At 43.3% G+C, this 22,830-nt stretch overlaps 1 protein-coding gene across 3 annotated transcripts in view; it reads right to left on the reverse strand.

Moving 5' to 3' along the window:
- The window catches only part of Lrguk (leucine rich repeats and guanylate kinase domain containing), a 112,959-nt gene that overhangs the window by 45,034 nt on the left and 45,095 nt on the right, over positions 1-22,830 (reverse strand). For all 3 annotated transcript variants that reach the window (XM_036180824.1, XM_036180823.1, XM_036180822.1), the window contains exons 9-15: positions 22,727-22,813; positions 21,179-21,285; positions 16,501-16,620; positions 10,033-10,129; positions 6,135-6,248; positions 3,382-3,583; positions 1,056-1,151 (exon numbers count right to left, since the gene is read on the reverse strand). In XM_036180824.1, the coding sequence (XP_036036717.1) occupies positions 1,056-1,151; positions 3,382-3,583; positions 6,135-6,248; positions 10,033-10,129; positions 16,501-16,620; positions 21,179-21,285; positions 22,727-22,813 (823 nt within the window). The remainder of the gene's footprint in view (positions 1-1,055; positions 1,152-3,381; positions 3,584-6,134; positions 6,249-10,032; positions 10,130-16,500; positions 16,621-21,178; positions 21,286-22,726; positions 22,814-22,830) is intronic.

Raw genomic sequence — 22,830 nt, forward strand, 5'->3', positions numbered from 1 at the left:
GTCTTCGAGGCTCATGTGATACTGTGTGCCAAAATTTCCCTCCTTTTAAAGATGAAATAACATCAAAGACTGTATACAACACCTTCCTTATGCATTCATCCATCACTGGACTCTGTGGTTGCTTCAACTTTTGGCTAATGCGACTGGCACTACGGTGAATAGGGTGTCTAACTACTTCCTCAAGATCTCACTTTAGGTGACTTAGGGCATTTATCTAGAAGTGAAACTGCTGATTCACATGAAAGTTGTCTCTTTTTTGAGCAATTTACATACCATTTCTGTAGCAGCCACAGCATTTTATATTCCTTTTAGCACAAGGTTCTAATTTCTCCAGACACTATTTAGTAAGTAGCCATCTTAGTGGGTGTGAGGCAAATTTGAGGAGTGAGCATTTCAAATACATCTCAAAATAGTCATGCCCCCAAATTCTGGGCTTAGAATTCCTAGGTTCCAAGTCAAGGCTCCTACACATCCCTCAGCTTTTGCTGCTCAGGATCCATGAGGCAGGAGGGGAGTGTGGTGTCTAGAAACTGTGACAAGAAACTGAAGCCCAGAACAGCTAAGCAGCTTGGCCAAGTGAGCAGCCGGGCTAGGTCCCCGTCACATGTTCTGGCCAGTGAGCTTCCCACTATTCTCTGTGGCCCAACAGTTTCAGGACTGGCAGTTCAATGAAGAAGATTAAGAAAACCCTCACACTAAAATTCTTGGACTAAACATTTAGTTGATAGGTACAATACTCTAGTTCCATAATAGACTTCTGGAAGGCTGAGTTCTGAACCATGAGACCAACTTTTATCTATTGTCCACTTCCAAGACACTGCCAAGTGAGTCCCTGGGGTTGGGGAAGTGTCCTACTACAAACATGGAGACAAGCAGAGTTACAGATCCAAAGGACTGATTCATACATCCCAGAAAACAAAACAACAACAAAAAAAAAATGTAGGAATTAAATAGTGTGAGCCAGCTTTAGCCTAGCTAATGAGTACCTAAGTAACAACAGAGCTGCCGAATTTTCCATGGAGAATAAACCTGGTACAAAGGAGCTAGGCTAGTACCTGCAGCTGGAGCCAAGCCTTTAGTAGCTTCCTCAGTCAATCCCAGGTATTCTCGAATGAGATCACTTAGCTTTTTGTAGGCAACATCCAGATCATCTACAATAAACAAGAGAACATTTTCATATAATAGTATCATGTCAAAACACAGTCAGCATTCAGTAGTGAGTAAACTGGTCTGCTCACTACACTTTGTGTTATTACTGTTATGGCAGGTACGATTCTAAGATAATTCTAGAGACACTCTCTTCTCCTATAATCTCTGTCCCCTCTTGAGTGGGCAGAACCTATGGAGGTGAAGAGAGTTCATGCCCATGATCACATTACATTATATGCAAAAGGGATGTGCAGGCATAATGACAGTTGCTAATGGCACAGGTGGTACAGGCGACTGTGAAGGGGGACTTTTCAGGGGGTCCCCTCAAATCACATCCACAGAAGTAGGGATTCATCTAGTTGGTGACAGAATAAAAATCAGAGGCTTAAAGCACAGAGAGGATTCACCGTACTCTTCACTGTCTAGAAGAGGGCCAGCACCGTATAGATCACACGAAAGAACAGCCTCGGCAGACCATGCATGGCCTTCAAGAGGCAGCCAGCCAAGCATTGGGAGCTCAGGCCCACACCGTAAGAAAATTCATTCTGCCAATGAGAAGGAACCTGGGAGCTGAGTTTTTCCTCTGAGCCTTCAGATGAGATCTCAGCTCAGCCGACTCCTTAATCTCAGCCTCACAGCACTGACTTTGAGCCCCGTTATACTCTCCTAACCTGCTGACCAGTCACTGGGTTAAGCATTAACTGTGAGTATTTATATGCAGCAGTATAAAACAATATGAATACGCAATACAGTAAAAATTTAGAGGTTTGAAAAATGATTAAGTGAACCATATAAAATTGTCTTTTGTATAATAGCTGAATACTATCAATATCATATGGCTCCATTTAATGTCGTCATCATCCCCCCCAACCCCGCGCTTCCTATCCAGTATGTCACCAAAAGGCTGTTAGGAATTTATTCATTTTATTTATTTGTTTGTTTGAGACAGAGTCTCACTGTGTAGTCCTGGCTGGCCTGGAACTCTCTATGTAGATCAGGCTGGCCCTGAACTCAGAAATCTGCCTGCCTGCACCTCCCGAGTGCTGGGACTATAAGGCGTGCACTCCACACACGCACCCTTTTTTAATTACTGCATTTATTTATTTGTTGGAGGGGTGCATGCAGCAGTCAGAGGACAACTGATAATGTGGGTGGCACACGTCTTTAATCCCAGCACATGGGAGGCAGAAGTAGACAGATCTCTGAGTTCAAGGCCAGCCTCGTCTACAGAGTGAGTTCCTGGACAGCCAGGGTTGCACAGAGAAACCCAGTCTCGAAAAACAAACGAAAATAGTTCTCCCCTTCCACCACATGAATCCGAGAGACTGAACTCAGGTCCTCCGGCTCGGCAGCAGACGCCCTTTCCTGCTCTGCCATCTTACCGTCACTCCTAAGAATCTCCTTATCCATACACAGCATTTCCCATTCCTTCACAGATGCACCAAACAGTATCATTAAAAACATAGAGAAAGGTCCATATTTCAATAATTTCTCTTTCTCTCTCTGGCTTCTACTCCTAATCAGTGGCCTTTTTATTTGATACTTTTTTGTTTTGTTTTGGCCTGCCTCCCAAGCACTGAGATTAAAATGCATGTGCCACCCCCCACACCGGCTTATTTGATAAAATTTTAATTGACACAACTGTACATATTTATGGAACACAACACATCAATATATTGTATTTATGATAAATCTGGGTAATTATCATATCTTCTACCTCAAATATTCATTCTTTTTTTGTGTGGTGATAAAATTTGAAATATCTGGGTAAAACATGGCACACTTTATTCTAAAGTAGTTTTTGAAAATGTTTTACCCAGACAAATTTCAAATTTCCAATATTTTCAGTAGTTGCATTTCTTTGTAGTAGATTATGATAAAATTACCTGAGCTTCGTATGCCTTAAGAAGTTTAAACATATATTCCAAGTGAGATATTATCCATCTCTGTTCTCATAATGTCCCCAGGGGAAGGAATCTCTGTGGGCTCATTCTATACCAACTCCATTAGTCACAACTTTGTGAACTAATACAACTTGACCCTCTGATGGGAGCAGCAGGGAGAGTGGATCTCACAGGTTCTCACCCCCTTCTGCAGCTTCTGGTTACAACAAATATCTCTGTTTCCTAAGAATTTTCTTTCCATGACATAAATTGGAAATACAGTGATTGTATACTTCAAACATGGAAGCACATTAAAAAAATAAATAAAACTCTGCTGGGCATTACTGACCTGCATTGATTACTGCATCAAAATATCCTGGAAATTTCCGATTAATTTTAACATAAACGTCCACCCTGGAGACAGTGAATTCAATTTCTGCTCGACTAAATAATCCCTTCCTCCGCAAGTATCCTTCATATTTTTCCTTGTCCATGGGCACCACCAAGATATACCGAGGCTCGAAATAGGAATACTTCAAACTTCTTACACCCTGGATGTTTACAGGAAAGGTAAGTCAGAAGCAGCTACCCACTTTGGACATCACTGTGGGACGCGACAACTCAGGGGTAGCACACAGCATCACACTGAGGAACGTATTTTATCTGTAGAATCAGCTGCTATTTCCTATAAATATTTCAAGGCTGGATTACTTTTCCCTCTTCATCAAATATTAAATTATTGTAGGAACCATTACAATTCATTCCACCTGGTTATCCTCAAATTAATTGTTCTAATGGCTGTTAGGAAAAAAAAAATGCTGGACATAAAATAGGGATATTCAAGGCAGTACTATTTTATTATCAAAAGGTAATTCAATTCCATATTTCAATAGGCATCCTTGAAGCACTAGAGGATAGAAATCTTCCCAGGGAAAAAGGCTCCCTGCCTGGCACCCCTCCATCATCTATCACTTGGTACCATTCTTGTTTCTAAACTAGAAACCCAGGAAGATTTTATATATATATATATATATATATATATATATATATATATATATATATAAATTGAGAGAGAGAGGCAGAGAGAGGGAGGGAGAGAAGGAGAGAGGGAGAGAGAGAGAGAGAGAGAGAGAGAGAGAGAGAGAGAGAGAGAGAACTTTAGCACCATGATCAGACTATTACAGTCACAAATACAGCCCTCAAGCATGCGGGAGTTGGGGAAGGGGTTGCCAAACAAGACTATTGTCAAAAACACATCTTCTTCATAGCAGCCAGACCTTGCTACCACTGAGCTTGGCTCAGTTCACATACATATCTATGTCACCTGTAGCTCCCTTTTCACTTCTCTGGGTCTCATCTCCTGCCGCCACCACAGCTGCTGGAACCACCAAAGCCACCTTGCTTTTATGGCTTGTTAAAGTATTGGCCTCCACCATCTAGGGGCCAGAGCTCCTGCCTCCAACATTTCCTCCCTTTGTAGATACAAAATTTAAAGACTGGTTGTAGTAATTGCCAACATCATTGTGGTTCCACATCTTCCAGCCTCCTTCCGGAGGGTACAGACCAGAGTCAGTGTAGCCTGCTACCAGGTGACCAAAGTGTGAGGTGGTGTGGACCGTACACTGGGAGGTCTGGGTTGTGACTTCAGCTCTGTGGTTCCTAAGGACTCTGCACACATCCCTCAAACTCTCTGGGCAGAAGTTTCCTCATAGCTGAAGCGGGAGAATTGTTCCAAGTGTACTGTCAAATCCCTCCCATGTCAGTTCTGGCGTCAAGTGTAACTCACGTTCAGAATTCTTGCTTTAACGATTCAGTGGGAGGAAATACAGGCTGCTTTTAAAACCATTTCTAGAGGAGCCGGTGACAAGGGCAGTCTGGGAAAAATACCTCAGCTGGGGAGGAACCGGGGAATAAAACAGTTTATAGACTTGACCTCCTGGAGATGAGGAGCAGTAAGCCCTCAGGAAGGAAAAAACAGGAGCTGTCACTCAGGAAACTGTCGAGCTGGGACAAAGTGGATGGGCAAAGATGGAGCGCTGCTGCACTCCAATGCGTATTAGTTTTTGTTTCCTCTGTGCAAGGCAGACAGTGTTTAGAACTGATCTTAAAAAAAAAAATATGCAGGAGTAAAGAAGACTTCTCTTAAAGGTATAGAACCAGTCAACTGCACAAAGATAAGAATGGATGCTGATGCAGAGCATTAATGAAACACATCCAACTTCATTACAGGGGAGCAGTTAGCCAACACCAGAGGCCAAAGAAGCCACAGTCTCCTCCTCTGTGGCATCACAATGGAACATGAAGCTAACATTCAGTCAACAGCAAAGAACCGCCATGTCAAGTTTTGTTTTATGTTTGTTTTAATTAAATTTACTTTGTCTCACTGTAAGCTTTATATTGCTTAGTAAAAGTAATTTAAAAAAACAAATCAACCATCACTGAAGTTCATTCTTTGAACAAGTGGGTAGGAAATTCGTGGGTTTCCTCTGGTTCACAATTTTGGGAAAAGGTCTGTACATTCTAATTTGAGAAGGTTGGTGGTGGGAGGTGGGGCACAGGGGAGGTACAAAAATCTGAAATCTGCAAGTCTGACGTGCAGAAATACAAGAACATTGCATCCAGTGAACAGCCAGTGCTAAATGACAGCACCACCCACACAGCCCCCAGGAAAGAATGAAGGGGCAAGGTGTCCACTCAGGATGACACAGTCCTGAGGGGACAGGGAGCCACCCACGCCTGCACCCAGCTCACCTGATAGTACTTCATACAACCGAACATACACTGCAACAACACAGGGCTGTGTTGGCGAGGAGATAAGAGACATAGGTCTTGAGTGGGGCTGTTGTCTAAATCTTGTCACTGAACTTTCACAGGTCTTACTTCCCCCACACTGACAATACATTCAACACTTCATGCTTTTGTAGCATTTCTCTTGTGCCTAGCAGTATGTTATCCAGACACTGTGGCCCCAACTTCAGACAGCAACGAGCGCGTGCAAACACACACACATACACACACACACACACACACACACACACACACACACACACACACGCATGCACGCACAAGCTCATGACTCACAGCTGAATGAAAAATACTTACTTCTATTTCCATATGAATGCAGCTTGCTAATCCGTCTCTTGCAATACCTTCTACAGTGTCCCTATTTAATCCATAATTGTGATTACCATAATTAAATGTTAGAATAAATTTCCCCTGGAATTAGAAAAATACAAAGATTTGCACATAACAGATAATGTAATGATGTCTTACTTTCATCTAATTCCATAAAAACTATAAAGTGTTAGTAAGCACAGAAGAATGACACAGTGGTAATGGGACAGTGGAGCAACATCAGACTCTGATGGCGCTTGCTCAGAATTCTTCCCGAAGAAAATAAGGTTTATTGAAATAATCTACTGACAAAATGTTTGAGGAAGGTTCTGGGTGGAAGCTTCTGGTAGAACAGACCGTGATGACTGCCTTACCTTTTTCCTGCCAAATCCACACCACAAACCTTCACTATGGAGGGAGTAAAACCAATGGCTTGCCCTTCCACTGCAGCTGCTCCAGCATCCCAGGCCTCCAGAAAAGGATCCCAACCCTAAACTCCTTGTGTTCCAAGATAAACTGTGAGGAATGGGTGATCCCAAAGGCTGTGGGCATCCTAAAAGCTTAGAAAAGTAGACCCAGCCTGGTTTTCTCATAAAGATGGCTTTTGATTAAAACTGCCCCAAATGTTAGTCAACAGAATTGTTGCTCGCCCTTTGGTTATTTAACAATAAATATCACCCTCTCTCGATATTCTGGGGACTCATTTCCCATGACAGCAGTAGTCCCTTGCAAAAAGAAAAGAAAATGTAGGTAAACATAGGCCCTTCAAATTGCGACTTCTTCTTTGACTATTTATTAAACCATTAGGCCTAACCTAAACTGGGAAGCTGGTGACGTAGAAATCACAAAAATGAGGTTGACCTTGGTAATATAATATGCCTTCTGAAAGGCATGACTTCAAAATAAATAATGTTCAGGGATGCATCCAACCCTGCTAAATGGCAAGCGCATCATTAAAAATAGCAAGCAGTCAGAAGCCTAATACTGCCGTCATTAACAGCAGCCGCAACCTCGCAGTCTCTTGCTACCCTCCTGGTCCAGATGTTCTGGAGACAAGCATAGACGACAGACTGGCTATCTGCCAGAGGGGTGTTAGGAGGAGACGCAGGGTGCCTTTGGAGGTTGGGTGGGTTTCTAGGGAGTATGGGTGCTGGGGGGTGATGAGGGCAATGGTTACAATCAAAGTTTAAAACCCAACAACATATGCCCTTATTTTTTTTAAACTGTTTTGATGCCATAATCTCTTTATTCTTTGAAAAAACTGTTCTGACTCTTTTCCATATGTATGAATGTATCTAAATATGTACATCTCTGAATGTAGATGATATGGCTATGGCTTGCCTTTCATGCTTTACCTTATTTACCATGTGTGATAGTTAAGCTCATGGGTCAATTTAGAGAATATTTAGGGGTGAGATTAACAGTGAAACTGGTGAACGTGGAAGAAGCAGACTGTCCTGGAGTGTGGGTGAACTGCATCAAATCCTTTTTTGTTTTTTTTTTTGTTTTTTTTGTTTTTTTTGAGACAAGGTTTTTCTGTAGTTTTGGTGCCTATCCTGGCTCTCATTCTGTAGACCAGGCTGGCCTTGAACCCACAGAGATCTGCCTGGCTCTGCCTCCCGAGTGCTGGGTTTAAAGTTGTGTGCCACCGCCGCCCGGCACATCCAATCCTTTTAAGGTTTGTAGAGAAAAGAAAGGTAAGCCTTTGGAACTCACTGGCACTGCTGGATCTCCTAAGTCTCCATGCTGCCCACCCATACAGCAAGTTCTGGCTTGTCAATCTCTACAGCCATGTGATACTTCTACCAAACCAATCTGTGTGTATGTGTATACATATATGTGAGTATGTATATCTGTGTGTGAATGTGTGTGTAAGAGAGAGAGAGATTACACACACACACACACACACACACACACACACACACACACACACACAAAGACTCTGGTCCTGTTTCTCTGGAGAACTCTAACACTCTATTGTGAGCCCTGTTTCCAAAATATATGCATATCTGAATTATTTTCAGATATATGTTTGTTTACTTCCTCTGTGGGTCTCATAAACATTTTCTGGAAGTATGCATGGTTGGTGGAGACCTTGCATTGTGCATATAAAAGAGATCCCATTCAACTGATTTGTTAAGCAGTGAGATGATGCCGCTCTTCCAGCTATGGCCGGTCACACTCCCTTCATTTCCTAGTGCTGCATGTGGGCTTCCTAATCAGCAGCAATGGTCACATAACAAAAGCCTCCAGTGGTCTCCTTTCCACAGGACAGGGAGTGCCTCTGTAGGAAAATGGCTAACCATTCTTCCTCTAGAAAGGGCTGATGTATCTATCTGTGGATGGGTAGGGGGATGATCTGCTGCTCAGAGGAGGTGTTGGCTGAAAAGACGTGCAAACATGGGAGAGGGTGGAGGTCCATATGTTTTATCTATCTAGCAGCTGGGTGTGGCTGCTCACAGTAGGTGTGTGGGGTGGCGAGGCCAGAGTGTCTATCAGGAGAGCCAGGCTTTCTGGGCAGGTGGTTTGTGGAGGAATGTTCCATGTGCAGAAGGCTGACAGTTGGGCACCCTCAGAAGGCTGACAACGTGTCAGGAATCTATGACTCTCTGGGCTTAGCTCAAGAAACAGTGTCACACTCTAAAGAAAAGGAGATTGGAGGTGAAACTCAAGTTGATGAAAATTACATCAAAGTAATGTATGTTGGCAGAGACAGGAAAAATGAGTTCTTCTCAACTATCTGGGATTTCTCTGAAGCATTAAACTATAAAGTTAAATATAGCCTAGAAGTGCAGTGATTTCTTAGAGTGGGGACTGAACCAGACTAACTTGATTATAGACCTAATAAGCTATGAACATCAGAGAGTAGGAAGTGCATCTGGAGTACAGATAAACCGAACTCCCAGAGAAAATGCCCACTCTAACAGTGGAAGTTAACATCCATAGTGGGATGGAGGGACTAAGGAAATGCTACTTAGTACTGTGACGACAAATCTCAAATCTCTTTTAAAGGCTTTTAGAAATATACATTTCCAGAAAACTCGCAAATCAAGCAGACTTGTCAAAATACAGTCCTACAAGAAGGCGTATGATGTCCAAGATGTTCTTTTGGCAGGGTTATAGGGAGAGCTGCCTAGCAAGTATGGGACTCACTTGCATTTCTGTGAGCCCAAGATGAGCCCCGAGAGCATGCACTCTAGTAGAGTTGGCTGTCTAAAATTAAGCTAATGTAATTGCACAGCCCAGTCTTAAATGTTCCATGATATGTACACTGGAAGTTTAGGCCAGGTCCATTGTTCTGGGGTGAAGACAGAGAAAGAAGGGAGGGAGAAGAGAAAAGGGGGTGAGGAGATGTAGTACTCCTGGCTGAATGCTGACTGCTCATGGCACAAAGACTGGTCTGGTCCATCATCTGGTCCTCAGTAAGCTTCATAAAAGGATGAAGTGTGTGTGCTTCATGTGGTGATGGGAAGGACTGTGATATAAACAAAACTAAGGTTCATGGGAAGAAAGAGTATGAGGCAGAGATTTGCTAGGAGTCATGGCAATCAGAGATGCTCTTTCAGGGTAATGAAGTCAGGGGTGGGAATGTATTACATTAACACAGAATTACAACTGGTAAAACACACTTGGTTGTGAGGATTCCCTTCCATGTGAAGGCAAAGAAGAAATACTGTTTAAGAAAATGCATTCAAAGCCTAGGGGATTTGCACCAGCCTCAATGATGAGCCCATTGGAGTGTAGACAACTTTCAAATTGAAGCAGATTTAGAAAGTACACAACATTTAATCTTTACCTTTGTGGAAATCACTGTTCCCTCATATTTCTGACAAAGAACATGAATTTCTTCTGTGATTAAAAAAAAAATACCAGGGAGCAGCCTTACCATGTTCAGCATTTCATCAAAAACTTCTTGAGAGATAAAGTGATAATCAACTCGGTCCCCTTCACCAAAGTAAGGCGGTCTTGTGGTGTGACAGGCCCTGAAGTCACAGGAAGAGAGAGCACCAGCTATTCTTGGGAATTTGAAAGTCACAATAGAAATGCTTTCATTGTGAAGAATGTTAGGGAATAAAATTGACCCACAGATCATAAATCATAAAGTAATGATATTGTGAAAACAGTGTGCCTCAGAAGGGGTAGACTATATTTAATCACTATCTTCTATGAGGATTATACAGATTTTGGCTCATCAATATCCAATTTTTACTTACATTATTTATCGCCTTCTGAATCACCCCCTTCTGCCACCACATAATGACAGTTTGAGAGGTATCACAGTATTGATTGCTCACCCAGCTGCTTCACATTCTCCCTGATCTATGAGCATTTTCTGTAGGCTCCCTCCTCTCTCTCCACACGACCACTTGTTTGTCAGGACTAGGTTTAAGGGTCACCCTCCCCATACTTTTCCTAACGTCTCCTGGTGTAGTATGCAGGTCTTTATAACCCCGCAGCCTCAGCCTACACCACCAGCATCCCCAACTGCTTGTTCAGGGCCAATCTCCCCCTCTGCACAAGGGCAGCAACACCTCATTCTCCCTGGACTGTGGCTTTGTACTAGAATTATACATGGGCCTCTATGGGAACACATGGCTCATGTGGTGAATGAATTCTTAACCAGAGAGGCTTTGTCTATCCACTTTCTTGAGATGGCATCCCTAAGCACACACACACACACACACACACACACACACACACACACACACACACATATATGTATATATATACATATACACACACACACATATACGCACACACAGACATACACATACACCCTTACTCTGAAACCTTCTTTCACAGTTTTTCAGGTCTTCCTAGCACAAATATGCAGCTGGGAGACCTTTGACCCCTGCTTTGTCACTGCATTCCCAACACCTGGAGCGGAGCAGGCATTTGCTGAATTTATTGTGACATTAAGGGAAAGTAAAATGTGTGAAGTGGTAACAGTTATAGAAACCACCATTATAAAGGTGACTACAGAAGTGACCCATCCAAGGTCACCCTTGCAAGATGGTGCTGGCCCCAGAAAACCAGAACACACAGTTCTCAATTCCCCAAGACTGTTAATCTCATGTCCTTCAGCTGTGGAATATTATTTTAACTATATAAAGATGTGTTACATTTATTTATGATGCAGAATATTACTTTAACTGTGTAAAGGTGTGTTACATTTGTTCATTCGGCATTTGTTTAACGATGTAAGGATGTGTGTTTAATTATGTAAAGATGTGTTGCATTTGTTTCTTCTTGCCTGCCTAAGGCACCTGATTGGTCTAATAAAGAGCTGAACGGCCAATAGCTAGGCAGGAGAAAGGATAGGCGAGGCTGGCAGGCAGAGAGAATAAATAGGAGGAGAAATCTTGGTACAAGGAGGAGGAATGAATGAAGGAGATAGAGGGCGACACCAGGGGCCAGCCACCCAGCCAGCCACAGAGTAAGAAGGGAAGGAAGACATATAGAATAAAGAAACATAAAAAGTCCAGAGGTAAAACATAGAAGAAGAGACACGGGATAATTGAAGTTAGAAAAGCTGGCTAGAAATAAGCCAAACTAAGGCTGGTTATTTGTAACTAAGAATAAGTTTCCATGTCATTATTTGGGAGTTGGGTGAAAGCCCCCCAAAAGAGAAAAAGCCAACTACATCCTTCTGCTTTCCCAATATTAAGTTCTGGTAATAGAATGAATTTTAGATTATCTAATAGTTCTAAAATAGGAGATGAGAATTGATAGATGCTTGACATGCTAAATCATTTACCAAAAACAAAAACAAAACAAAATAAAAAAAAAAAAAAACCAAACCCACAGAGCAGAGATTATTTCTTATTTTACAGATGAAGAGCTGAACACAGCAATTTACATGGAACTAAGCAGCCATGCCAGGACAACTCCAGTCAACTTCTATAACAACACACCAATTAGGAGGGTAAAGCTGAGCCTCAAAAGCCTCCACATTACAAAGTCAAAAACACAGATTTAAAATTCATATGATGGCTCCCTTTACATTATAATCAAGAATTAACTGTAGCAGGAAAATTTCAGGTTTCGGTGTTACATTTACATGTGGATGCCAGAAAGAGAGTACATTCAAAACATGGTGACATTTGTTTTGTTGTTGGAACACACCGGCATTTCTCCCTGTGCCTGGGCAGAGACCTGGGCCCCTCTGTCTATTGGTCTTCCTGACAGTCAGAGGAGATAAATCCATGGTCTGGCATCTGTGGCTATACACCCCCAGCAAAGTCTTTACACGCTACATTGAATTTACATTTCCCAACAAAGGGATTGAGTGGCAGGGAGTTTTGAAGAATTTCTAAAAAGACACTAAACAAAGAAGCAATTTGAAACATGTGGGCAGGTAAACAAAGAGATGGCTCCAGTCATGTGGAGAACCCGGATGATGACGGCTGTGGGACCTTCTATTAAGAAGGACCTAAGACGACCTGTGGGTTTTTCAATCTGTCATCCAATTTTACACATAGAAACCTCCACTGTGTGTGTGCCACCCAATTATGGACATCCTGAAAAGGAAATATTTCACAGTAAAAGCAATGTTTTGCCAAGCTGACTTAGGAAAAGCTGCACCAAGTTTAACAAAAATGGATTTCTTTGGCCCTGCCCTTCAGCATCGAGCACCCCCTCTACACATTTCTATGACTTTGTTACTTGCTAATTAACTTATTTACTAATGAAAACATGATGTGTGATTATATCATGGCTTAATGGGCACCACACTCCGTGTTAGTTTCTCTTTACCACAGAAGGACTAAGCTAGGGACACCATGTCTGGTGATAAAGGACTAAGGGGACTTTGCCATTCCAGAGAGAGCTCTCATCCGAGCTCCTAACAAACCACGCCCATGGAAAGGACACTGCTAGCAAGGTAAGGAATTTGGATGGTCATCACTAATAATGGCATCCTAAAGTATCTAGGACAAGGTGCTAAGATGAAAAGATGTCTAAGAACAAAGAGTGAGCAGGTGGTTGAGGAAGTTGACCAGTGTGACTCAGAAACACAGATTAGAACCCCAGTTCTGGACTAGAGTGCCTCAGGAAATGGTGAGGAGGACAGCAAGTTCTGTACTAATTCAGGCAGAGCTCGGCTGTGCGCACAGACTCCAGCACATGATAGTACGCCACATTGTTATGATTTCTTTGAATGTACAGCTATGAAAGCACAGGTGACAATAGAGATTATTATAAATCAGAGAGGGAGGGAAGAATAAAGTTTGTCTTCAAGGAAGCTTCAGATCATGTGACCAGCCTTAAAACTGGAAGATGGTCTAGTTTGGCGGGGCCTCCTTCGTCCAACACTTTCCCAGGCAGTCACTGGCTTATATGGTAATAGGAAGTTAGAAATAAATAGATAGCCAAGTGGCAGTGGTGTACGCCTTTAATCCCAGCACTCGGGAGGCAGAGGCAGGTGGGTCCCTGAGTTTGAGGCCAGCCTGGGCTACAGAGTGAGTTCCAGGACATCCCAGGCTGTACAGAGAAACCCTGTCTCGAAAAACCAAAATAAAGAAATAGACTTTGAAAGCAGTACACCTTTATCTCTCAGTCACCAGTCACTAACATAGATAAAGAAAGGACATCTGACCTATTCCGAAGCCAAGAAGAAATAGTAAAACCAAAGGCTAATCCCAGTAGAATGCCTCAGCCCCACCACTGTCTGTTATATGGCAGAATTATATTCTTTATTCATATCTCTATGCATGAAACTTAGCATGTGAGACTGTCACTGAATGTCTTGATCTTGGTGAATGTCATTTAAAAAAAGAAAAGAAAAGAACTAGGAGAAAAAGAAAAGAGCTGAACAAATAGCCGGGGAAATGTTGCACAATGAGATTGTATCCACACCTTCTTTCATTTAATTAAAAATCTACAATCTATGTGGGATAAAAGAACCATTTTTAAAAACACAAAAAAACCTCTAACCGAGAGCAGTGGCTTGTCCCTGAAGATGTTTCTCTATAGTTTTAATCAGAAAGTGGCTTTGTATAATGACAGAACTATCTTAGTTTTCTAGACGGATGAAATCGCTAGCTATCTAATGCCTGCCTTTGTGATCCAAGGACACGGACTTGGGTGGAATTCTTAGAACAAGCCTGGCTCTCTGCCTCCATGAGGATGCTGAGGAGCAGTGGGTGGACCCATTCTGAGCCCCTGAGGGCGGGAGGTGAGGGGAAGGTGTTAGGAGCAGGTGGTAGCATTGTGATGCTCATCACCAACTCCAGTCAGGAATCAGTGGTGGCACCAGCAGTCCAGGCGTGGCATCTATTGTGAGGGGGCTGTTTTGTCACCTCACACCTGCACACAGATGCTACAGAGTCCTCACCAGATTACACACCGCACAAGGGGGACCTCAGCAGTCTTTCTCACTGTATCCTCGGGGACTAGAGCACGGGAGGAGCTCGATTAATACCTACTGCATGAGTTCATGCATCCAGTCATTTCTCCACAGATCCATCAGTCCCCTATGCTTCCCATCACTGCCATTTCAACTAAGATTGCATGCGTGGCCATTAACTTGGCTGTCCATTTGTTCAGGCAGTCTGTCTGTCATTTAACAAATATTGATTACACATGTATTAAGCACCTAGTCATATGTTAGACGGCAAGAGCTCATTGGCGAACAAGGCTAGTGTGGCCACCTCTCTACCTTGCTGAGACAAGCCAGGAAAAAAGACACTAAGGAAACCAATCAAATCAGGATGAGTAAGCATTTTAATAAGGGACATATAGGATTGGGTGGCAATGAGTAACTGAACCAGATAAGAACATATGGGCAGAATGAAATAGAAATATTGATGGTAAGTCAATAAACATTTCCAAAAACATATCAGACCAAACATACCTTGGCAAGAGCATATCACTGGTAAATAAAAAGGACCAGGCCACCAACTATTGCCAGATGCTACTACAGACATGACAGCAATAAGAGAAAGCCCCAGTTCCCTAGGTCACTTTGGTTAGTTAAAAGGTTCCAAATTTATATCCTGACACAATGGTCAGCATATACCCTACCGCCCTACTTTGACCTTCTACTCACTATGCTCAGCTTATCTCTGAAAGCAGGCTGGGTGTCCCCACATGAACATAACAGCACATTAAGCTTTTTAATGCTAGTGTTAACTTTTAGCTTATTTTTGTTACTTTGTGATATTTATATTCTATAGCATTTATGTCTAGAAATGTCCAAACATGTGTTGCAATTTTAAGTATCTAAATAAATAGGCCCTTTAAAGATGGTATTTACATTGTTTGAACACATACAGCTTCAGGAGGAGGCTTTTTTCTGTAACAGCATTAGAAACTAATTTTTCTTACTGGCCTATGGCCTATACAGCATTGTAGTTATATCTTCAAGTCTCTGGCAGACACTGCTAATTCCAAAGTAATTCCTTTGCCACCTGTAGAGACCAAAATCTGGTCAGACAGTTCCATCTAAATGTGATTTCTAGAAACTTCTAAAACACCTATAAGTCTGGTGGGCTGGTTTTCTCAGATGGATATATATATACATATATTCCTCTATTTTGATTCAGGGAACCCTGAGTTTATTGAGCCGCCTGAGGGAAGGGATGGAAACACTTGTGTTGTCCCCTCCCTGCTGCTGTGTGCCCCTGGAGAGGAGACCCAGAGCTCCAGAGTTGCCAGCATATGTCCCAAACCCGGCTGTGGGAAGGCTGTCCCTGGAAGTCAGCCCCGCAGGTAACTGGAACAGCATACTCACACTACATGTGTTGTCTAGCAACACCCTCCCAACTGAAACAGTCCATCCTGGAGGGAAGCTCATTAAGACTCAGGGAGTTCTAGAGGATTAAATATAAAGCCCTGTGTAGATTCTGATGTAATTAATGGCAAAGAAGCTAAGAGACCTTGCATGGGAGAGGTGTATAAAGGAACGAGTGTGCCCTGCTTGTCTATGTGTTTGGCTAGTCAGCTGGACTGAGATATATTTACTACTGGTCTCAGGAAAAACAAAATCTTTTGTTTCTTTTTGCTAGTTGACAAGTTCTATAACTGGAATATACATTAACAATCATCTCTACTATATCATTTAGGATGGCCAGAGAAAAAAGATCCCACATCATGCAAGACCAGGTAATCATACCGATTCAATTGTAGGGATATGATGGTTGGGACGTCTGAGGACTTGTCATCTACCTAACATTCACTTTGCTTACCACTTCTAGCTTTTAAATATAACTTAAATAAACTGTTGTGTCTATGAAAGGATTTGCTTAAAGCAGACAGAATTAACAGCACCTGAGAACCGAAAGAAACTATTGGTGTCCCCCAACAAGGCAGAAAGAAGGCTCTCCAAGACTTGCACGCCAGCACGCACACTTACCCATATCTGAAGTAAGTGTTAAACTGTCTGCAGAGGCGGTGGGCTAGCTCTCGTTTCCCACAAGCTGCGGGACCAGTTAGGATCAGCATGGGATAAGGAGCATCCAGACTTGGCAGGGTGCTGCAACAAGATCCAGCGGAGATGCTGTGTTAGCTACACGCACAGGTAAGTTTTCTACGTCACAGTTATCATTAACAAGTGCTCGCTGAATGTGGGCAAGTGGGAGGTTGGTTCCGCTCTCCAGAAACAAGATTATAAGATATCAGAGATATCTTAAATTTGGGGCTAGAGAAACAGACCAGGGATGAAGAGCAATTAATCCTCTTCCAAGAGGACCCAGGTTCAGTTTCCAGCACCCACATCCGGCAGCTCTCAGCCAACTATAACTCCAGTTCCAGAGTAATCTGATATCCTCCTCTGGCCTTCACAGGTACCTACCACACATGGTGCACATACATATACTCAGGCACACACATATACATATACAACATAAAATAAAATATAACTTTTTATTCAAAGGATAGAAAATAAGGTAAAATACAAATTTCTCTCAATTTACTTTACCAAGCTTTTCTAAAGGAAACACATGGTAGGACACGTTAGCTTCTGATTGCTAAAGTATTCCTTCCTCCCAGAGTTTACCAATGAGCAAAGGGAGTGGATTCTGAGGTCAGTGTTTAGCATCCATATCCACTGCTCGAGAACACGGGCATGCAGAGCAGGCTTCAGAGTAGCAACGCTGTCACACCTGAGCCATCACTGCATGCCAGGTACTGCTCTAAAGTTCTGCATGCCCCTCATGTAATCACCAGAGGGCTAAGGAAGCAGTTTCTATTACTCCTCACTTAACACAAGCTGGAGTAAAGGAAAGCAGACTGACTCATTCAAAGGAAAGGAAGGGCTGGTATGTGACTCTACACTGGAAGACCAGAAAAAAGAACAAAATTATTGCCTGGCATAGTGGCACACTCCTCTAATCCCAGCACTCAGGAGACAGAGGTGGGAAGAGCTCTGTGAGTTGAAGGCCAGCTTGATCTACATAGTAGGTTCCAGGCCAGCCAGAGTTACACAGAGAGACCTTGACCTTAAAACAAGAGAATGAAATTATCAACATGGTGTCCTCCATCATATACTCAGCCTTGTGTTTGCATACTTCATGAAATAAACTATAAAAACAGAATAAAATAAAATGTCTGGTTGCATAGCTGAGGTGTGGATTCAGTGAAGATTCTATGACATCCAGGAAACAGCATGGGTTTCTAATCTCTGTGGATATGCATAAAAATAGGGAAAGCTTAAGCACAAGCGCCCACAGAGAACACACACAACAGAAGGAGATAAAGTGTCTCCAGGAATGCGCAGACTGCCTGGTACTGGAGCCAATGCCATCTGACAGATCTAAGGACAGGAACCCTCCAAACAGCCCTAGGTACCCACTGGAAGTGGACAGGCTGAAGGCAACATGTGCAAAACCCTGCTCATGGAGATTGACCAAAACTTTGTTAGTGGCACCCCAAACTGGAATCAGCCTAAACATCTTTCACACGTTAAATTGCTGCTGATATACCTATGCCCCGGAATGCTAAACAATTATAAAAAAGGATTCAGCCCCATGGATGAATTTCCAGAAAGGTACCCTCCATGGGGTAGGAGGTGAGAGCTTTGGAAAGTTACACTGTGTGATCTATGTACATCATATTCTTGAAATGACAATATTATGAGATGGAGGCAGATCCATGGAATCCAGAGATGAGAGAGAGAGAGAGAAAGAGAGAGAGAGAGAGGAGTCACAGCTATCTAAAGGCACCACAGGGGGGGCTTGGGATGAGAAGGCTAAGCCTTGAGTGTGGTGCTCAGGTGACTGACTCCTAATGAAACTGCACAGAACCAGACAGGACTGAGCACACAGGAGCCCCTGGGGCTAGAGAAACCTGGTAACTCAGAAGGCTTCTGGGCCAGTCTCCTGGTTTTGGTACTTGACTAACAGTTGTCCAGGTATTGTGGAATATGGGGGAAAGATACAGAGTCCATGTGTACTAATTCCTACAACTGTGTGTGCATTAGTGACTCCCTCAAAGTAAATATTCAAGAAAAAATATATGGCAGACAGGGACAAATATTGAAAATAGGCAAGAGAAGTCTTCCTGACCAAGAAAATCAAATCAACAGAATAAGAAAAATGTTAGAAAATTAAAAAATTCTCCTTAAGAAAAACAAAACAAAAACAAAAACCTATGAAAGCATACACCAAATCCAAAGTAAGCTAGAACAAAACCAAGACCTCTTGAAGAAAGGCCTAATGCTAGAATCGGGAGAAAGCAGATACACATAAGGTGGTTCTGGGGAAGGCCGCATACTAAAGGGCAGAGAGTGACTACCAGGCCCCTTGCAGTCCACTGGTATCATTTTAGTCAGGCATCCCCACCCCACTGAGGGGACACTGATTTTCCAGCAATGCAATATACTATTGTCTGGCCAGGTGCCCACAGCCCACTGGTGCCCTCCTCCAGCTTCGGGGGGGGGGGGGAAAGCGGGGGGGCTGCTGCTGTCCTGGTACAGTGGGAAGGGCAATGGCTGGACTTCCTGGCAGCCACTGAAGCAGAACTGTGAGCCAATGCTCCAGACAAGGCCTCTGCCCTTGTTTGTCTGGCAGCCAGACATGACCAAGAAACATGTTTATCAAACCCTACTACTGATGTCTTTGATGCATGTTCGCACATAAATACACCCTAAAGCATCGAACAAGCAGTGACATTACAATCAGAAAAGAGGCCTTCTCTCAAGTCAAATGTACTTTTCCCGATGTACACAAAGGAAGGCTAAATCATCTCACCCGGAGGCCTCTCCTAAACATGCAAAACTGTCAGTGTCGACACGACTGTATCATATGTAAAAACCATGTCCTGGATTGGGAAATAAAAAACATTCTGCTCTCCGTGGGAAGCCGACCGTGAGGTGCAGAAGCAAACACCACATGAAGAAAAGAAGCGCTTGTATCCAAGAGTTTCACAAGTATTTTTAAAATGCCTGTGGGTATTGATGGGATTTCTATGTTATACTTACGGCATAAATGGCCATCTGCTCTGACAGACTGTTTAAAAAGAAATGGGGAAACCGTGGTAAATCTGTCTTCGGATCTGGAGGTGAGAGACTCGAATCATGTGTGCAGCCGGGCAAGGTGGCTCCTCCCTGGCAGCTCAGGAGAGACTACTCAGGTTTCTCTGAGGTGAGCTGGGCTTCCTCCTAGGTACTCTCCTAGAAATCTGGATTCATAGAATGCTCTCTGGCAGGGGCACTAAGCTTCTGCCCCCAGTTAAGGGAAGGTTTACAGTGGATGGTGTGAGGGTTAATTGGGACCGTCATCTGGTGTCGAGGATACAAGTGAGGTGGTACACCTGTGCATGCATTTTTGGGGGGTTTTCCAGAGAGGATTCACTGAGGGGGGATATGGCCCATGTGTGGGGCACTGTGTTAGTTACTTTTTGCTGTGATAAAATATCATGGCCTACAGCAACTTGTAAGAGGGGGGTTTACTCTGGGCTCATGGTCCTAGAGAAAGAGTCCATAACGGCAGGGGAGGGATGGCAGCAAGGAGCAGGAGAAGGAAGCTCAGAGATCACATCTTCACCTGAACATATGAAGCAGAGAGGACCAACTGGAGCCGCGCAGACCTGTGCTCTCAGAGCCCTCCCCCAGTGATGGGCCTCTTCAGCAAGGCTACGCCTCCCACAGGTTCCACAGCCTTTCCTGAACAGCACCGCCAACTGCGGACCAGGTGTTCAAATACATGCACCTATAGGGGACATTTTTCATTCAAACTGCCGCCGGCCCCACCCATGGCTGGCACCCAGGACAGAATATATGGGAAAGGGGAAAGCCACCTGAGAACCTGCATTCTCTTCCCCACTTCCAGAGCTGCCCAGAGATAAGAAAGCACCCTCTGCCACTGTTGGGAGTTCTTCCGGCTTCTATTCTGCGTCACAATGATGGACCATATCCTCTCAAACCGTAAGGAATAGTTCTCCCTCCATTCCTAACTCACTTTTGATGGATTGCTGAAGCACTTCATCAAAACAACAAGAAAAGTGATCAATGTGCTTGTAATGATCACAATTTTCTGGTAATGAGCTGCAGCTCTGAGTTTCTCTCCTAGGGCGGAAAAGCTAGCAATTGTTATTTTTGACTCACTGTCATTTGGCTCAGGCTAGCTAGAGTAAAGGGGAGTCAGAGCACCATTCTGTCTGGGAAAGCCACCACTGAAAGCACATTCAAGTGCACAGTAACAGACCAGGACAGAAGATGCGCCCCTGCCTCAGAGAAGGCCAGAAAGCAGCTTCAATTTTATTTACTATTTTGTGTACATGAGTGTTTTGCCTGCATGTAGTCTGTGTACTGTGTGTGTGCCTGATGCTCATGGAAGCCGGAAGGGAGTGTCAGATCTCCTGGGACTGGAGTTACAGACAGTTGTGAGCCACCATGTGGGTCTATGAATTGAACCCGGGTCCTGTGGAAGAACACCCGATGCTCTAAACCTGTGAGCCATCTCCCCACCCCTAAGAAAGCAGCTTCTACACCGCAGAAGTGAATCACATGGGAGAGAGGGCTAGAGGGAACATCAGCCCCATCTCGTCTCTTTCATGCCTGCTCCAATTTCTACCTGTAGGGTCCTAATAAATACCTGTCAAAGATCCTTTGTGGCTGCGACATGCTGTTGACAACATGGGTCATGTGATCTCGGACAGCAACCACTTCAGGGGGAGGGTCATACTTATTCACTGCAGAAACCTTTGCCAGAAGTAGAAAAGTGAAAAGGAGACATATTTGTTTCTGATGTTTTTTTTATTTTTATTTTTATTTATTTACTTTTATTTATTTATTTATTTATTTATTTATTTGGAGCTGAGGATCGAACCCAGGGCCTTGCGCTTGCTAGGCAAGCACCCTACCACTGAGCTAAATCCCCAACCCCAGGAGACATATTTGTTTCCCAAAAGAACACAAGGACTGGACTGTCCTTAGCAAAATGCCTAGATAAGCAACCGAGATGGACAAGGTAAGTCACGTGCTCCCAGCCTTCCTGTTAACTCTAACTTTGCTAATGCACCTTGGTTGTATCCAAATAATGACAGTTTCTGTAAAAAGCTGAGTAGGATCCTTTGATCCCTTTTTCTTTATATTCTCTCATTTGGGGGGAGCTAAAGAAAAAAGTCCAAAAAATATCCCTGAAGTACTCGGTTCATTTTAATATAATAAACAATCCAACTGCTAGTCTGAGAAGGAGGAACACAGCATATTGTTTGAGAGTCCACAGGGTCAACACCAGAGAATTGTTTTCTGACATCCTCTTGCCCAGGACTGGTCCCACTCCCTCTCACCCTCCCAGACTTACTCCTCTTTACTCTGGCTTTCTCTAGCCACAGACACAGGCCCTTACCTTGGTGTATGGGCCTCTGTCTTTACCATCCTCCAGAATACATATCCCTTTATTTGATAATGACTTCATTTAAATTCTACTTGCAAATGTTAAAAGAGGCCTGTACCTGGTGGCTGGGAGTGTGGAAATAAGGAGAGGAAGCATCTGGAACTATTTTCAGTCTGGACTGCAGGAAGGCATTTACGGGGATGGAATATGTGCCTACCTATATTCCTTTCTTCATTCCCACCTCAAATTGGATCTGGTATAAGAAGCCTCTCATTAGTGGCAATGCCTTCCACAGCTGTGGAAGGTAGGGAGGCGGGTGCTAGCTAGCACTTAAGAGCTCATTCCTCTGGAATCAGATGGATCATTGTAAAGAGCAGAATTAAAGAAACTACAATATCAGAGTAGAGATTTGAGCATCTTTGGATTACATAGAATGACATGATACATTCCATTGTTAATTTTCAAAATAATACAGAGAGAATTTCAGACTCTATGTTTTGATGGGGAGTTATGTATACTGCTATCAGTCACAACAGGCATGGGCAGCAGGAGGGGGCGCCAGTACTCTTCACTGTCAGACTTCCCATTGTACCCATGGGACACCTGTCACTGCAGTGCACATGTTACCCAGCTTAACAGAGGGTTCAACTGACAAATCCTAGGACAAGGAAATGCTCCTAAATAAAGACCTAATTTGCATACTGCTATGCTTCTCACTGATTGGTTACACTGGTCCTGCTACAAGCCGTGTGAGATTTTTAAACACATTAGCTGGAAAATACACGAAGTAACATGATTACGTACCTTTTCTTCCACTTTAATCTTCTGCTGATCTAATTCTGTCAGTCGCAGCAGCATAAATATTACGAAGTGCCAGTATTCAGATTTGTTCTATTTAAAACAAGAAG

Source organism: Onychomys torridus, chromosome 3, assembly GCF_903995425.1.
Source record: "Onychomys torridus chromosome 3, mOncTor1.1, whole genome shotgun sequence".
Lineage (NCBI taxonomy): Eukaryota > Metazoa > Chordata > Mammalia > Rodentia > Cricetidae > Onychomys > Onychomys torridus.